An 18,096-nucleotide genomic window follows, 5' to 3' on the forward strand; every position below is an offset into this window, starting at 1 on the left:
TGCATTGCCGGGGGGGGGGGGTATGGCTAGAAACTTTATTTCTGGCACTTGGTGTTATTGATAGTAACAGGAAAAGAGCTTTGCTCTTCATTCAAACAGGACAAGGAATTTGTGATATATCTGACACACACCTAGTAGTCACAATGGATGGAAATGACTTTAAGAGGATTAGATAAATTCATGGAGGACAAAGCTATCAATGACTACTAGCCATAATGGCTATATTTTACCTCCATAGTCAAAGTTAGTATGCCTCTGAATATCAGGTGAGCAGTGCTATTGCATTCATGTCCTGCTCCCACAGACATCTGTGGGCCACTGTGATAACAGAATGTTGGATTAGATGGGCGATTTGACCTGATCATCAGGCCTCTTCTTATGTATTGATTTTGGCAACCATCTTGGATTTTAACATTACTCTATTCTCAGCATTCTAGTATTGCAGAAGACTGGTTTAGACACTGAAATATACTCAGAGTCGAGAGTGAATTTCATGCTCATAGTCATCAAGGAGAAGAAGAGAAGAATGGCTCTTTCCCCAAAACCATCTGCTTATATACATTATTTACACAATGGGTCTTGCGTGATTGGCTACTTCAGGGCTACAACTATGGGCCAATCAGGTTGTGGATTGACTTCTGCCTGCAGCCTGATTGGCTGCTCCTACAGGCCAATCAGGTTGCAGATTCGCTTCTGCCAGCCTCCTGATTGGCTGCTCCTGCAGGCCAATCAGGTTGCGGATTCACTTCCACCTGGAGTTGGATTGGGTAGCTCCTGTGGACCAATCAGACTGCTGATTCTGAATCCTATTGTTCTAGGATTCAGCTCAGTACATAACAGACACCATCAAACTATGTTCATTTAACAACTAACACAGTTGATCTTATAACATATTTAGTGTAGAGTATGTGTGGTAGCAAAAAAAGAACAAAAGAAAACTCTCAATTGTCTATGATTTGTGAGTAATTTGTGAGTTTGGTGTCACCACACCAAAAAATGGGCAAAGTCTCATTTTGGTTATCCATCTTCTTCAATCAAAATGGCACCTGGCACTCAAACATCAACAAAGAGCATAGCTCCTACCTTGGGCACTCTCATTCTGAGTTTGGCAATGATATATCAAAAGGCGGCCAAACCTATGGTAAAATAAACGTGAAGTCATACCAAAGTCACGTTTTGGTTTGCCATTTTGATTCAAAACGGCATCCGGCATTGAAATGCCAACGCCAGTTGCCATTCTCAATTTGGGAACCCTCATGCGGAGTTTGGCAATGATGTATTAAGAGGTGGCTGAACCTACACATAACAGATGGACAAACACACACACACACACACACACACACAAAATCACTTTCCAAAACATATACCTTATCACAGATATTTGGTAAGGTGGGGTGGAATTGGGAGGAGTGAAATCAAAGGAAAATAAAGATGCATGGAGAAGAGACAGCGACAATAATAACTGCAGCAACACAATTGCAGCGACCAGGAACAAAGCGGTGTTTACTGAGACTGCAGCCATCTTAACCCTTGGCATTCGCCCACATTATAACCACTATGGCCTCTTCGCCTTAGCATCTTGTAGCCGGCGACATTTTGGAGCTGAAGCCGGGCGAAACTACATTTCCCGGCATGCTCGGGTAAGTCGCTGCCGCTGCCGCCATCTTGTTTCGGCCCACGCGATTTCTTCCGTGGGAACGGCATCCGGGAAGCGCCACCGGTGTTTCCGTGAGCAGGGACGGGATGGCTCTTTTTCCGGCTTTCGCGGGCGCTGCTAAACCCGGAGAGGCGCCAGCGGGCGAGACCGAGTGCTCCAAGAGAGGTAAATGGACTCTTCCTCTCTCCCCCCCTTCGTCTGCCCTGATGGGCTCGTCCTGTTCCTGGAAGTCCCTCGCCCTTCAAAGCGGGTCCCTCCTTTACCTCCGCGCGCCGAGACCTAAAGTGGTTTCTGCAGGGATATCCTGCCCCTTCACCTCTGAAAAGTATGGGATCCTTGCATTTTGCGTATGCGCACACACAAAATAGGTTCATTCCCCGTACAGGCATTTGCACATTTCCCTTAGTTTTGAGCAAAAGGGCGGGATGGACGGGTGGCTTGTAAAACGTGGGCAGCGGGGAACTACCGGTACCTCTAATCATCGCACTCTTTCCAAGCATCTCCTTTTTTCCCGTCTTCTCTGTGCTGATTTCTTGTGCTCGGAGCCTTGTTGGAGAAGTCCAGCAACATACTTCAGGACAGAACTGGGCCACAGGTTCTGTTGGTTTGTGCGGGATTTGCTTCTAATGAAGTTGGCTTAGATTGCTGTCCAGCTCTTATTCTTTTGACTGGTCTTCTGAGTCTCAAACTTTCTGGCCAAGTAACATGATAGGGAACTGTAGATAACATAGCTGATTAAAATGGACGACATGCGTTAACACCCCTTCTCCATGACAGCCATACACCTCGGTCTGCTTACATGCATTTGATAGCCTGAACTGTCATGCAACTAATTGTTAAGAGGATTCATTCTCTCTGAGAGTTCCTAATATGGTGTAAAGGAGGAGATGGCCTTTTTAAAGGCATGTTGTGCTCAAGCAGTTTGAAATAATCCTGCTAAAATTTAGAAACTGGCAGAGAACTATGGGATCCACATTTGTATGAGATGCATGTGCTTGAGGTAACATTTTAGGGATGTCACACTATTAAAAATATTTAAGTTTCTAGCCCTCATGGTGGATCGTCCTAGCTGTGAGTCCTGAAAGACCAGCTCCCTGCCTGTCAGGTGGGGCCCTATCTGACTCCAGTTACAAAAGCTGAGGCTGCTAAACAGACTTCTGTATTGTTTAGGGGTTTGTGGGAGGCGGGGGGGGGGGGAAGGGGGTTGTTGCTATTATTGGTAAATTTTTTGTATACTGTATTTATTTTAGATCCTAAAATTTGGTTGTGTACTTTTTGATGTTTCATTGTTTATGACTACTTTTGCTAAGTTTGCAATTATGTAATTTTTAAATGTTCTAAGCCACCTTGAGTATGGTTTTAATTATGGAAAGGCAGCATACAAATAAAATTATGTACGTACTCAGCGCCTGGCAGCCTATGCTGAAGCGAATAATCATGTACAACAGTTAAAATACAATAAGAACAAGTGAGGATATTACTCATAGCACTAGTGCCTGAGTGTTGAGGTACACTTATAGAGTCTTACTGTCTGATCACAGATCTGGAGGCAAGAATGGAACTACAGTGGTACCTCTGGTTAAAAACTTAATTCGTTCCGGAGGTCTGTTCTTAACCTGAAACTGTTCTTAACCTGAGATACCACTTTAGCTAATGGGGCCTCCGGCTGTCACTGAGCCACCGCCGTGCGATTTCTGTTCTCATCCTGAAGTAAAGTACTTAACCCGAGGTACTACTTCTGGGTTAGCAGAGTCTGTAACCTGAAGCGTTTGTAACCCGAAGCGTTTGTAACCCAAGGTACCACTGTACCCTAATTTGGTGCCTCCGGTACCTACCCCACTGAGTTGGTCTAAGAGGATAGTGTGGTTGGTAAATGGTATCAAAAGCCCCTGAGAGATTCATCAAAAGTAGCATGATCACACTCCCCATGTCTCTTACAATAGAGGTCATCCATTAAGGCAACCAAACTGATTTAGTTCTGAACCCAGATTGTTGTGGATCTAGATAATCAGTCACAACTGATTATCATCTAGATAATTCCCCATATTGGGGGTTGAGTGATGGGGTTATGGCGGGGTGCCCACTACCCTCTTAATACTTTATGCCCTCACGTGTTACTTGAATTCTTGAACAGGATTACTATCTGTCTGATGTCTGGTTTCTCTAAACCCTCTCAGTTGCTATCAAAACGCTCCAAGTACATAGTTTCCTGTCAGGCATTTTTTGTGGGTGGGTTAAAAATGTAATTTTCTTTTAAATTCACAAAAATTCGTACTTATGCATCTCTAGAGTGCTCCCCAAGACTTTTAGCTTTCAAGCAATAAGGTACCTCCGAAGTTGCTTTTTAAAGGAACGATACTTTTACATCTCTGCGTTGTGAACTATTTGGATTAAAACCATACAGTTTCTTTTCTGAAGCTCAACAGAGTTTGAGCCTGACCTACACCTGAATAGATAGCGTAATTTGGAAATCCCAAGTAGTGTTTAGAGTCTTAGAAGAAGAAAGGAGCACAAATATTAGCTAAAGAAAGAATGGCTCTGGAAATAAAATTTTGTATCCAAAGAAACGGAGCTCAGCAACACTTCCAAGCATCTGGTTGACCACTGTGAGAACAGGATACTACCAGCAGGATTCTTCCTATGTTGTCAAATGTTGTGATCCCATCAAAATTCATTCAGATTATCACAAAATGGGCAACTAGCTCCTGCAGCAAATGGTATTGAGTGCTCTTTCTTTTGGGGGACTTTACTGAGTCTGCATTCCCCTCATAATTTTTGGGCCATAATGTTGCCAGTTACCCTGTTTTCAAATAAAAGCTACAATGGATACTATTGGTTTCATATATTTTCTTCTCAATTCATTTTCACATTCACTGCATCATTCTTCCCGGTGTCTTTCAGGCAGGTGACTTCCTTGAGGCCACATAGTAGGTGGTGTTGGCTTTCAAAATTGTTTTCACTAGACCCTGATTATCCCCGCACGAAATTTGTCTAAGCCGCTGTAATCATTTTAGAAAACAGATGGCGCTGACTGCTGCTGTCAGCTGAAGATCTCTTTTTGTGAAAACTGATTTAATTCTTGAGTCCTCATTTGATTCTACAAAGTTATACAATTTGCTCCGCAGACAAATTAAGGAGCTTTTTTACACAGCCAGTTATTTAGGAGTAATGACCCATGAACTCACTTTAGCTTCTGATTTGTTTACATTATGAGTTGTCAGCTGGCGGCATTAGCAGTGGGAATGGTTGGCATTCTTGAAATGCAGCATTCCCATCATGCTACAAAATATATTCCAGATTCAATTCTGTAAGTTGCCCACAAATAACTTGGAAATCCATTCCCAGAAGCTGCTCGCTGTGTGGTACAATGGTGGCATAGTGCAAGTGCATGGCCAGGACTGCTGGATTGGCTCTGCTGGTGTGTTTGCTCCGCACTGACGTCCCTGCTGCCTTGCCTCTCTCCCTCCCAGTAAGCAACAGTGACCGTCCTGCCTGGAAGTTAGCATAGCAGCTCCAGCCTACCTGTCTGATCCTAAACCATTATTCCAGCCTTAAAGGTGGAATAATGCTGCCAGATTAAGGCTGCCAGATGAGATCCAAATGCCTAGGCAACTGTGCAATACAGAGATTGGAAACCTCAGGCCTGGGGGGATGAATATGGTTCTCCAGATATCTCTGTGTAGCCCCCAAGACTCTCCGTAGGCCTCATCACTCACCAGCCCCGTTTTGTACCCTCCTTGAGGGCTGGAATGTACCCTTGACCTCTGGTAATGCCTCTTGCTTGCCTATAGGAGGGTAGATAGGGATGTATGTGTGTGTGTAGAAATTAACCTACTGTTCAAAGGTAAATTTTACATTAATTGCTCCACCCGCTGGGCCTCCCCATCAGTAGAATATGGTTCTCATAAGAGAATGCAGATCCCGGGCAGAAAAAGTTCCCTACCCCAGATTTGATGTTCTGTACTAGAAAGGCCAAATGTCTTTCTCAGTTTTGAATAGATAAATGTGATACTGTTTCCCCCTTATAATTCTACATGAACCAGCTGGACAAACTGTTGGCCCTTGCTGTGGCTCAAGCTAGCTTTCCATAGAAAACGTGACAGTCTACTTCACCTCTGAAATGCAGCTCCCACACTATTATTCTTCCTACTGTGAAGGACAAAAGAAAAATTACCAGAATGTTCCTGGTGATAATGCAAACATCATCTCTTAAACCTTCATAGGGCTTCTCAACGAGATGAGCAGATATTAAATCTTATCCAGTTGTAATTTATAGGACTTCATGCTAAGTGCTGCGCAAAGATATATGGAAATAAATTCTTGGGGGATTTTTATGTCTTGGACAACTGATGGGGAAAGAGGAGGAATGGATTTAATTTAAAAAGCCAAAGTGATAACCATGAAATATGTGACTCATTTCAAATATTTTCTCCTGACCCACTGTGCAATGGCATTATAGCCAATTGCCTGTATAATGAAAAATAATTTAGTTCTCTTAAAAGTAGATGAGCATGGCTTACAGGCAAGCTAAGCCACGTTTAAGCCCTCATAGTTTCAGTGGATCTTTCTTTCATGTAGATATTTACATTGATAGTTGACTTATACCAAGTCGGATCATTGTAGCTTAGTATTGGCTACACTAATTGGCAATAGCTCTTCAGGGTTCCAGACACTACCCAGAGATGCTAGCGATCAAGCCTAGGACCTTCTGTGTACTCTGCCATTGAGTTGGAGGCTGCTCTCCAACTAGAGCCTACAAACATTAAAGGTGGAACTGGGGGTTCCTCTAGACCAGCCTTTCTCAACCTTGGGTCCCCAGATGTTGCTGGACCACAACTCCCATCATCCCTAGCTCACAGGACCAGCGGTCAGGGATGATGGGAGTTGTAGTCCAGCAACATCTGGGGAGCCAAGGCTGCTCCAGGCACAGGCTTGCAACCCAACATCTCCTTCTCCCCCGTTAGTTCCAGAAGCATCTAATGTGATGCTGTCATATCGTAGGGTTGCCAGAAAAGTTGTTGAGCCGACATGGGCTGCCATACATATGGACATTTTTCTGATGTCCACCTGAACACTGCTAGAGTGGATATGTCTGGGAAATCCCAGATGTATGGCAACCCTATCATATTGTATGCTTTTCTGCCCTTCCACCTTATTGGCTGTCGGGTGGGAAAGCACAAATTTGAAGACATCAGACATCATGTTTTTTGTTTCAGGAGTATTACAGGGAAAAGAAGGTTATTGGGACATGCCATGTGGAATTCCATCTAGTTCCCACTGTTATTTGTGCAGGTGGCAACCATTTGGCATGGACGTTCTGTTCCTGGCCCCCCCACATGTTGGTTGAGCATACATACACCCACCCCTGTTCCACCCGCTCCTGTTCTGCCCTCTTCCGGGTCCAAAAAGACCCGTGTATTGGCGGTCGTGTGTCAATCGGCCACGTTCACAATGTTTGCCACCAGTCTAGGGTTGTCAAAGTGTTTTTTAGCACCATTCTTACAAATCCATTTTTATTATCAGGTGGAAGGCATTTACATTGGGATATTACACAATATGTGAAAGCCATGTCTTTACTTTATTAAACTTTCAAGGACCGTAATTGATGATGATTATTTATTTCCACATCGCGTCTGTTGTAAGCTGTATTGTCTGCTGACAAGGTAAACCCCCAGCTTAAAAAAACAACACAGTGAGGACTTTTCTGGCCTTTAAAGCCCTAAACGGCCTCAGTCCAGTATACTTGAAGGAGCGTCTCCACCCCCATCATTCTGCCCGGACACTGAGGTCCAGTGCTGAGGGCCTTCTGGCGGTTTCCTCGCTGTGAGAAGCCAAGTTACAGGGAACCAGGCAGAGGGCCTTCTCGGTAGTGGCACCCGCCCTGTGGAACACCCTCCCACCAGATGTCAAAGAGAAAAACAACTACAGTGGTGCCTCTACTTACGAATAATTCTACTTACGAATGTTTCTACAGTACTTACGATTGGAGCTCCATCCGCCATCTTGGATGCGGTTTAGATACGATTTTTTCTACTTACGAATGTTTAGATAGGGTTGCTTCTACTTACGAATTTTTTCTCCCAACGCATTCCTATGGGATTCGACTTACAATTTTTTTCAACTTACGAATGTGCATTCGGAACGCATTAAAGTTGTAAGTAGAGGTACCACTGTACCAGACTTTTAGAAGACATCTGAAGGCAACCCTCTTGAGGGAAGCTTTTAATGTTTAATATATTGTTGTATTTTCATATCCTTCTGGAAGCCGCCCAGAGTGGCTGGGGAGCCCCAGCAAGATGGGCGGGGTATAAATAAAAAAATATTATTACATGTATTATTATTATTATTATTATTATTATTATTATCTTGAAAAATTGACCTGTCTTTTGTATCTGCAGAATTGAACTGGCTAACCAACCCGAGCTTCTGCAGTGAAGATGCTCTGAGACTACACCAGCATGCTTTAAAGGCCACAGACCTTGCCTCGGACGAATCCCTGCTCCAAAGGTAGTGTGTTCTTTGGGACCTTGCCTCCCCACAATACAGTTACTATTTTTGATTTCATTTAATTGCAAGAACAACATATAACTAAGGTAACTTGTCCAGTGGTACATTCTTATTTAGTCTCGCATGCAGTACATAGTACACAAGCAATATGATTATTTATATATTTATCAAATCCAAGTAGCCTCTCGCCAGAGATTCTTGTTTTGAGGGTGAAATAAAAGTATCTCCCTTCCCATTTATACAGGAAAAGAAAGGAAGCCAAGTCTCACCCAAAGTGTCCATCTTTGAAGGGCCTGTAATTACCTTTCTGTGGCGAGTAAAGTGTTCTGATAAAGCCATGTTCCAAATATTGTTTTACCCAACTCAAATGGGGATTTCTGTAGATTGTTTTGAATACCAGGCTGCCGATAACAGGAAAAAATGCTAAAGAATAATAATAATATGTATGTATGTATGTATGTATGTATGTATGTATGTATAAATAAATAAATAAAACCCCGCCCATCTGGCTGGGTTTCACCAGCCACTCTGGGCGGCTTCCAATTTTAAATCCAAGATTAAAAATACATCAAAACATCAGTCATTAAAAACTTCTGTAAAGAGGGCTGCCTATCTTTGCATTTTAAGGTTCTTGTTTGAATTTGGGTCTAATGATAATAAGGTGTGTGTGGGGGGGTGCTGCTCAGGTGTTCCCCTCTCAGCTGTTTTTCTGCTGAAAATAACCTCCCAGCTACTTAACTCCCCTGTATCTTTTCCCTGTGGATGAGGATGTTGTTGTTGTTGGGTGGGAAAAAAGGCTGGCATAGGTGAGCAAGGAGCCCCTACCGAGCAACATCCTCTGCTCTGTTTTCATATTATTATTATTTTTTGGGGAGAATTTTAGGAGGAATAAGGCAAGTCCTGTACAGCCTGAGTTCAGATTACCTTAAGGACTGCTTTCTCCTGCACACACTTGTCTGGTTTTTAAGATCCTCCTCACATTCATTTCCTTCATGGGTTCCCATTCACCTGCTGATGTCTCAGCTCATCACATGGAATCCCTTTCCCAAGGAGGCTCACCGGGCTATGAGCCTGACATTTTTTTTGCGCCTTATTTTCCCAGGCTTTTAAAGGTATGGAATTCCATATTGCTTTAATCTAGCCTTTTTAGTTTGCCTTTATAAACTCATGCTGATGTTTTATATCGTTTTTATATTTTTAAAATCTTTTGTTAGCTGTTCTGAAATGTTGTAGCTGAAGAGCACTCTATGAATAAATAAATGAAGCTGCCCATTCTGTAGCTTTTGCCCTTCAACAACACACTAGCTACAAAGGGTGACTTTTTAAATGCCCTGGAATAAATTAACCTTTTGATTAATATCTCTTTAGTATTTTAAGTTTATGCATGTATTTCATACATATTTTTTTTAATTAAAAAAGAAGTTTTTCTAGCATTCCCTGCCAGCACTTTATGTTTTTGCATAGTTTGAAGTATTGGATTGTGAATATTATCAACAGTGCGGCTTTTGTTCTTAGATTTTGTACATTTTATAAACAGAACAACCTCCAGCTTAGAGACATTGCGAGAAAGTGAAGTCAGCGAAAGTGTCCAAAAGCCAGCTAAGAAAAGAAAGAAAAAGAAAAAACAGCGAGACCACAAGAAAGTAAAAAAGAGAAGTAGAAAGCATCAGGGAACAAGTGAATCGGAATCAGATGCTGATGATGTGAAAGACAATAGAAATAATGAAAAAGAAGCAGAACTGAAGTACGTAAGTACCATTTATTTCTGAATTTATATGTGCTGTGATCACCTCTTTGTTCCATATACCAGGGAAGGGAATGGGGAACCTGTGCTCCCCCCAATTGTTGGAGTCTCATAACCCCCCCCCCACCAGCATGTTAATTGGTCAGGTATGATAAGAACTGTAATCCAGGAACACCTGCAAGTTCAAAGGTTCCCCATCTTCAATATATGCTAACACCAAACTCATTTCGTTGGTTGAGAATGACAACCCCTGCTTTAGGAAGCCTGTGGTTTATAAACCAGATGTTTAGAAAGGTGGTGCGAGTTTTAATTTGTTTTTAGTCCGTTGTTTTAACTTTCTGAAGGAATTAAATCATTGTTGTTCTTGGTTCTAATTTTATTGTTTTATCTTGCTGTAAACCACTTTGCGGTTTTTTTGTTTTTAAAAAACTGTCAAGCAGCGTATACTTTTTATGAAATAATAAACTGACTGTGGAATACTCTCGCTAAGGAGACTCACCTTGTGCTGACACAGGAAGTTTTTCAGCGCCAGGTGAACGCCTTCCTGTTTGCCCAGGCATATTAAAATATAAAATTTTAATTTAAAAAATTTAATTTAAAAATTTAAAAATATAAAATTTTAAGGAAAGTTAGCTCTGCCCCCAGCCCAATAGTGCAATGCTCCAAAAGAAAAAAATTAAGAAGGCAAAGTTGTATGTCCATTTGAAAATTAGGGAGAAATGGTTAAGCCCCGTTGCAGCTTAACCACCATCCATGATTCCCGAAATTGGCTTTGGGACTGTAAATGAAAACTAAATTTTTCATTCATAGCGGCATGCTGGCTTTCCTGGGATGTTTGGGAATATATTATGGAAACTAGAAATCTTAAATCTTTCTCCCCCCCCTTTTTCCCCCTTTGTAGTTTAGGAGAAAAAGCTTCAAATGTGAGCATTCACTCCATCTGGCTGGATGATGTTCAGGGTGTGACAGCAGAAGTATTCAGAACAGATAAGAAACCAGATCCTGCCAACTGGCAGTATAAGTCTCTGTATCGAGGGAACATTGCAAGGTAATGAAATTTACAGGTATGAAATCTGATAGCAGTAACGGTTTTTGATAAATAAGTGAAAACTGAATATGTGGCAAGAGGAAATCTTTGGGCCCGATCCATATTTTTCTCTGTGTACAGTCTTCATGGAATCCTTGCTCAGGGGCTCTGTGCTAGAAACACCATTTTGCTGTTGCCCTTTTAGGTCTCAGGGTCTTGTCTTATGCTTGCTCTACATTGTGAAGCAAAATTGCATCGTTATTTAAGGAGTGCGAGATTAGGATTTGCAAACTTGCTTTGCATTCATGATTCCGTACCTAATTGGCTGTGCTGCCTCCGTACTTATTTGTTCTATTTATAGAGGAGAAAACATTTTGTCACATTGGTGTTGTGATCAGCTGCAACAAAGGAAAAATCCAAGATAAACTGCTGATTGCTTTTTTTACCATTAAAATAAAATGTGGCTTTTAATAGGCAACTCTTCTTGTACATAGCACGATCCCCCGAGAATCTCTCATAATTTTTAATGTGTGCTACAAGGATGCTTTGAATCCAGCTGGCAAATGGAAGGAAATTTGCTCCCAAATGTCATACTTGCACTCAACGAGCTGCATTCACTATTCACCATCTGAGTCCCATTTTAATTCCTGAAGTTTCCACGGTGGCAGATCCAACAGCCTGATGGGATTGCGTCCGGTGATCGTGCCAACATAGAGTTTGTTGAGTTCAGTGAGCTTAAACTGTTCTTTCTCCCTGGTCTTAGCCTGGAAGAGTTAGTCATGTGCCATTTATCATTGCAAATAGACATGTTTGCTTAGTTGCCCAGAGATCTTGCTCTGTACCTTGAAAACTCCTGATTCATCGGCAGAGTGGTCAGTTACAGCTTTTCCCTGTTCCTATCCTTGCCTTGACGTCTGCCTTCTTCCCCTGCAGCATGGAAGGAGTCTGGCTTGTTAGAGCCGGCAAGGGAACAGGGCGCACGATTGGAGCCCGATGCATCTGGAATCTTAATGATCTGGGACAGATCTCCATTGGCAAGACAGATCAGCTTAGGCTGTGGTGCCCATTTGTAATAATTACTTTAAAAAACATTTTTGGTTGAGGATCTCTGCAGTGTACTCTTGCTCATTTGTTCTGTTCCAAACATAATTTTAAAAAATAAACACAGATGCCTCTCAGGTTGCGCTTTCCCCCCCCCCCCATTCTCAGACCTCAGTCTCTTCACCCATAACTTTTTAATGAGGCACATAAGGCGCTCAGAAAGGTTCAGGAACTGGCCTCTGGCAAAAATAAGCACAAGGTCTCAGCTCTGACCTCTGAGACTGCAATCCCAAGATGCACTAATTTGGTCGCCAGCGTCCTTGAACTCTGTGGGACTTTCTCTTTGAGTTAGTATTCTAGGAACATGCTGTGTGTCTGTGGGCTGCGAAGCAAGCAGTATCTATAGACTGCTATTCCAAACACTTATTGAAGCAAGTGCTAAGTAATACTGTATTTGCGCAGTTCAGGAAAAAGGTTTTGAAGCCTGTGATGATACCGTGATCCAGGGGTTTGGCTGAGAAAAGCTTGCCCCCCTTCCTCCTTTGCCCTTTGGAAAAGACTCACAGTTTCCACTATTGCTTTTAAAGATACAGGAGAAGAAGCAACTTCTGTCTTGGCGTTGATCCAAGGAGGCAACATATTGCCTGGGAGAGTTCCTCAGCGGAGAAAAAGCCCTCCCATAAGCGGCCTGAGCGTTACTTTGCCAAAGGTGGCCGGAAGCTGTTGAATGCGGATGGCATCCCCGTCAGCACAAAAAGTCAAGGCTCTTTGTCTGGCCCAACTGCTTGGATACCCATTTCGGAGCAGGACTCAGCTGATGTTCTGGCCACAGGCTGGGCAAATCCTCTTGGGATTTATGATCCAGGGACCACGTTGTGGCTGCAAGGGAAGGGGCCCCCTGAGCACGATTCACGAAAGCCGCAGGAAGCGCAAGAGAGCTCTGAGAATGGGGATTCCCGCCTCCTGGCCAGAGTGGAGGACTATAACAGGAAGGTCAGAGAGGACCCTGGAGATATCAAAGCATGGATGGATTTTGTTTCTTTTCAGGTACGTGTCTCTTTTAAAAAATGTAAAGTTGCAGTATGATTTATTTTTAAAGACACTGGGATTCACCCAATGTGTTCCATTGGCAGAAGCCCTGAACAAGGACTTCCAGGTGTGCAGCAAGGCTTTCCGCTGCCCCTCCTGCTGCATGCCCCTCCATGTCCCCCCCCCCCAAATTGGCTCTGGGCAGATGAGTGGGTGTCAGGAGAACAGCAGGGGGGAGGGAGGGGTGATCGTTTCGTCTGCCAAGCTGAAAATTTGGTGCAGATGGAGTATTTGTAGTAGTGTGATGTTGGATTTGACCCTGTGGATGAAGACAGAAAGCTGGCGTTCAACAAAGTTTAACTCAAAAGTTGGTTAGACCAATGGTGCTTACATAATGCCAAGCTTGCAGGTTCCATCACTGTTTGGGACGGTTGCATGTTCCTGCATTGTAAGGGGGCATTTATTTATTTATTTATTGCATTTATATACCACCCTATACCTGGGGGTCTTAGGGCGGCTCACAGAGAAAAACCAAGATACAAAACCACAAAATATACAATAAAAACAAAAACAACAACCCTATAGCCCCCCCTCAACCCACATTTTAAAAAGGCATAGGGTGTCAATCAGATCAACCAAAGTCCTGGTTAAAAAGGAACGTTTTTGGCTGGCGCCTGAAGGTGTATAATGAAGGCGCCAGACAAACTTCCCTGGGGAGAGCATTCCACAGACAGGAAGCCACTGCAGAGAAGGCCTGTTTTCATGTTGCCACCCTCCGGACCTCTTGAGGAGATGGCACACGAAGGAGGGCCTCAGAAGATGATCTCAGGGTCCGGGTAGGTTCATATGGAAAGAGGTGGTTTTGAGGTATTGCGGTCCTGAGCTGTTGGACTAGATGATCCTCAGGGTCCCTTCCAACTCTACAATTCTGTGATTCTAAGTTAGGTCCAGTACCTTGTCCTCACAGTGGCCAACCACATGCCTAAGGGGAGTCCACAACAGACTCCATCCTGCTTTTATGGGATGCTTGAGTCCCCTTTAAGCCCTTTCTCCCATCCGAACTGCAACAGCAGAGATTTCTTGCTGTGCAAAGTAGCTGCCAGTTTGCTTTCTACCGCTCCTTTTATTTTACTTTTTTTGAAAGGATGAAGTCATGAGAGGCCCCAGCTGCTATGCCATCAGCGAGGGAGAACGGGAAACGAGGAAGGTGTCCCTCAAGCTCATCTTGGAGAAGAAGCTGGCCATTCTGGAAAGAGCTATTGAGAGCAACCCAAACAACGCTGACCTGAAACTGGCCCGGCTGAAGCTTTGCACAGAGTTTTGGGAGCCGTCGGCTGTGATCAAGGAATGGCAGAAATTGGTGTTCTTGCATCCAAACAACCCGGCCCTGTGGCAGAAATATCTCCTGTTCTGCCAGAGTCAGTTCAGCACCTTTGCAGTTTCCAAAGTTCACAGTCTCTACGGGAAATGCCTGAGTACTTTGTCAGCGGTGCACGATGGCAGTATGGTGTCTCATCCAGCCCTGCCGCACACAGAGGAAGCCATGCTGGGTGAGAGCATCATAACAACAACAACAACAGCAACAACAACAGCAACAACAACAACGATTTTATTATTTATACCTCGTCCATCTGGCTGGGTTTCCCCAGCCACTCTGGGCAGCTTACAGCACATAAAAATTGTAAAACATTAGACGTTAATTATTTTCTGATACAAGGTTGCCTTCAGATGTCTTCTAAAAGTCAGATAGTTGTTTATTTCCTTGACATCTGATGGGAAGGTGTTCCACAGGATGGGTGCCACTACCGGGGAGGCCCTCTGCCTGGTTCCCATCTCTTGTCTTGCCCGTCCGTCATCTCTTAAAGACCACCACTTACTTCCCCTCTTTTTGACATGGAAACAGTGATATTCTTCAGCGACCTGTTAAAGCAAATAATGTTGTGGGAGGTACATTACGTGACAAAGAGAGAGAGAGCCTTCTCTGTGAATCTTTTCCAATCCAAGGTCACATGACAGTGAGGCCAGAAGCAAAAATGGGTGGATCAATGAATGTATCTATATGCAGTAGGTTTTGCTTCTGTATGCGCTCAACACAACCCTCTTTTGGGCTCCAACCTTCCTCCTGTTAACCTTAGAATCATAGAATTGTAGAGTTGGAAGGGATCCTGAGGGTCATTCAGTCCAACCCTCCAATGCAGGAATCTAAGCACACGGTGGTCTCCCATCCGCTTTGAAACCAGACCAGACCCTGCTTAGCTTTGCAAACATGCCAGCAGTTTTATTGCCGCACCACCAGAGTCTGCGGTGGTGCTAAACGCTACAGTGTTTGCAAGCAGCGGAGCCAATTAGTTTTGACACGGCTGTAAAAAATAATGCCGCTGTGGGGAAAGATCGCCGTCGGTTTGAGGATTTGTGAATGCTCCTTCTTAACCACACTGCTAACTTCGACTAGATTTGACTTGACAGGGTCCCATTTACTTATTAAGGAAATTACACAATTGTCAGTCATTTATGGCTATATCAAATGTCTAGCCCTGTTACGAAGATCCTGTTGGATTCAGCCAGCTTCAGATGACAGTCTCTGATCAGTGCTGGCAATGTCTGCAAACCAAGATATGCTGAAGGCCTCTGCCCCCTAGCGTTTGGCTCGTTGCACTGCTTGCCGCAACAAAACTTGCCAAACAAATGTGGAACCTGGTCATTTTAGACCCGTCTGTGCGCTCGCAGAGGGCCTTCAGCACCTAGAGGTTCTTAAGAGTTTAGTTTATGGATAACACCGGTCCTGAGAGATCTACACTGGCTCCCAGTACGTTTTCGAGCACAATTCAAAGTGTTGGTGTTGACCTTTAAAGCCCTAAACAGCCTCGGTCCTGTATACCTGAAGGAGTGTCTCCACCCCCACCGTTCAGCCCGGACACAGATTCAGCGCCGAGGGCCTTCTGGCGGTTCCCTCATTGCGAGAAGTGAGGTTACAGGGAACCAGGCAGAGGGCCTTCTCGGTAGCAGTACCCGCCCTGTGGAACGCCCTTCCATCAGATTTCAAGGAAATAAGCAGCTATCCTAATTTTAAAAGACATCTGAATGCAGTCCTGTTTAGGGAAGCTTTTAATATTTGATGCTGTATTGTTTTAATATTCGATTGGGAGCCGCCCAGAGTGGCTGGGGAGACTCAGCCAGATGGGCGGGGTATAAATAATAAATTATTATTATGGAGTGCGGTTACCTGTTGGCAAAGCACAGTGCAGAGCATGTGCATTGGATCCCCGGTTCAAGACAGCTGTCAGAAACCCTGGATTCCTGCTGCCAGTCAGAATAGACAGCTTTCTACATCCCTAAGCTTTAATTCGTCCCACCTCCTGTCCAGAGATGAATAGTATTTTAGTTCAGTCCCTTGATTGTCAGTTGCTTCCTTTTCTGTTCCTAATGTGTAAGCTGAGTAGTTATCAAGCTTTTAAGGCCACAATATATTTTCATTTAAAAAAACCAATTATAAACCTCTTCCTCCTGAAACACATTTACGCACTCCTGCCATGTTCTTCCCTGTTTCTTATTCAGTTCCCAGTGACGCTTCCCTTGCTATTTCCTCCTTCATAAGGACACCTCTACTGGTGCTCCCAAGTGGCCTAAACCACTGAGCCTCTTGGGCTTGCCAATCAGAAGGTCGGTGGCTCATTTCCCCGCGACGGTGGTGAGCTGCCGATGCTCTGTCCCAGCTCCTGCCAACCTAGCAGTTCGAAAGCACACCAGTGCAAGTAGATATATAGGTACTGCTGCGGCGGGAAGGTAAACGGAATTTCTGTGCGCTCTGACTTCTGTCACGGTGTTCTTTTGCACCAGAAGCGGTTTAGACATGCTGGCCACATGACCCGGAAAGCTGTCTGTGGACAAACACCAGCTCCCGTTGCCTGAAAGCAAGATGAGCGCCACACCCCATAGTCGCCTTTGGGGTCCTTTCCCTTTCCTTGCTCCCAAGAGCAGCCAGCCAGCTGCCTCTGGGTGCCTCCAAGTTACAGTTCGTTTACCTACACTGAGATTTTGGTAAAATGCAGATTCGTTTAAATGATTGGTTAATCGCATTAATGGGAGGTTTACTTTTAATATGAAATTAAGACTTCAGTTGGCCCCAACCTCTTATTTCTCCAAGCGGGGAGTATAAAAGGCACAACATTCATTCTCATTTAATGCGATCACCATAATGCAGCTTCTTGTGTGACTCGATGAAAGTGGCAAAGGGAAGGCAGACCCAAGTCTCTTGGCGCCCTCTGTGTGAAACGTTGCCTCTCTTTCCTTCCAGCCATCTTCCTTCAGCAGTGCCATTTCCTCCGGCAGGCCGGCCATTCGGAGAAAGCAATATCGTTGTTCCAGGCCCTGATTGACTTCACCTTCCTGAAACCAGATAGCGTAAGGGAACTGCCAACAAGGCGGCAGGTAAGAGGAGGCAATTGTATTCTCCATCGCACGCTCTAACCCTGCTCTGTATCTTTTCATCTGCACTGCTTTGTTCCCCCATCTCCCCTCCCCCAGTTGTTTCCTCTTGTTCTCCTCCTTCCCTCCTACATAATAAAGCAAAATAGAGCAGCTCAGGGATAAATCTGGGTTTCTGTAACTGTAAAAAAAAAAAACTGCAGAATGTACAAATGTTCATGACCTGCTTGTATTATTTTAATAATAAAAACTTAACACTTGTGCAGTACTGCCTACTTGTCATCCCTTGCAACAATCCTGTAAGGTAATCCAGTATTATCATCTCCCATGCTGCATATGAGGGTACTGAGCCTGATAGAGAATGGCTTGCCTGCAGCTACCTAGTGAGTTCGTGGCAAAGGCAAGATTCGAATGGTGAACATGCTGATTCACAGCCCAGTCTCTTTAGTCAGTATGTTCTGGGATTATTTTGTGCCGAGATGCTTCTTTTGACCATGAGGCCTGAAACGCAGCATGATCAAGGAAATGATATTGCTTTCGGGGTTTGTTTGTTTTGCCATTCTTTTGCCTTCCTACAAAAGGAGGGGGGAAATAACAAAACAGCAATACTACAATACTGCGGGTGCATAGGTGTTTAGAAGCAGAGAAACAGCTACTGGTTTGCAA

At 44.0% G+C, this 18,096-nt stretch overlaps 1 protein-coding gene across 1 annotated transcript in view; it reads left to right on the plus strand.

Annotated features, from left to right (window-relative positions):
* The first annotated feature begins 1,594 nt into the window (after window positions 1-1,594).
* Window positions 1,595-18,096, plus strand: part of NRDE2 (NRDE-2, necessary for RNA interference, domain containing) — a 33,644-nt gene continuing 17,142 nt past the window's right edge. Inside the window, exons 1-7 of the mRNA XM_035101898.2 lie at window positions 1,595-1,822; window positions 8,056-8,164; window positions 9,702-9,908; window positions 10,810-10,956; window positions 12,564-13,023; window positions 14,150-14,555; window positions 17,300-17,433. Of these exons, the coding sequence (XP_034957789.1) occupies window positions 1,744-1,822; window positions 8,056-8,164; window positions 9,702-9,908; window positions 10,810-10,956; window positions 12,564-13,023; window positions 14,150-14,555; window positions 17,300-17,433 (1,542 nt within the window). The 5' untranslated portion in view covers window positions 1,595-1,743. The remainder of the gene's footprint in view (window positions 1,823-8,055; window positions 8,165-9,701; window positions 9,909-10,809; window positions 10,957-12,563; window positions 13,024-14,149; window positions 14,556-17,299; window positions 17,434-18,096) is intronic.

This window comes from Zootoca vivipara, chromosome 1 (genome assembly GCF_963506605.1).
Source record: "Zootoca vivipara chromosome 1, rZooViv1.1, whole genome shotgun sequence".
In the NCBI taxonomy this organism is placed as follows: Eukaryota; Metazoa; Chordata; class Lepidosauria; order Squamata; family Lacertidae; genus Zootoca; species Zootoca vivipara.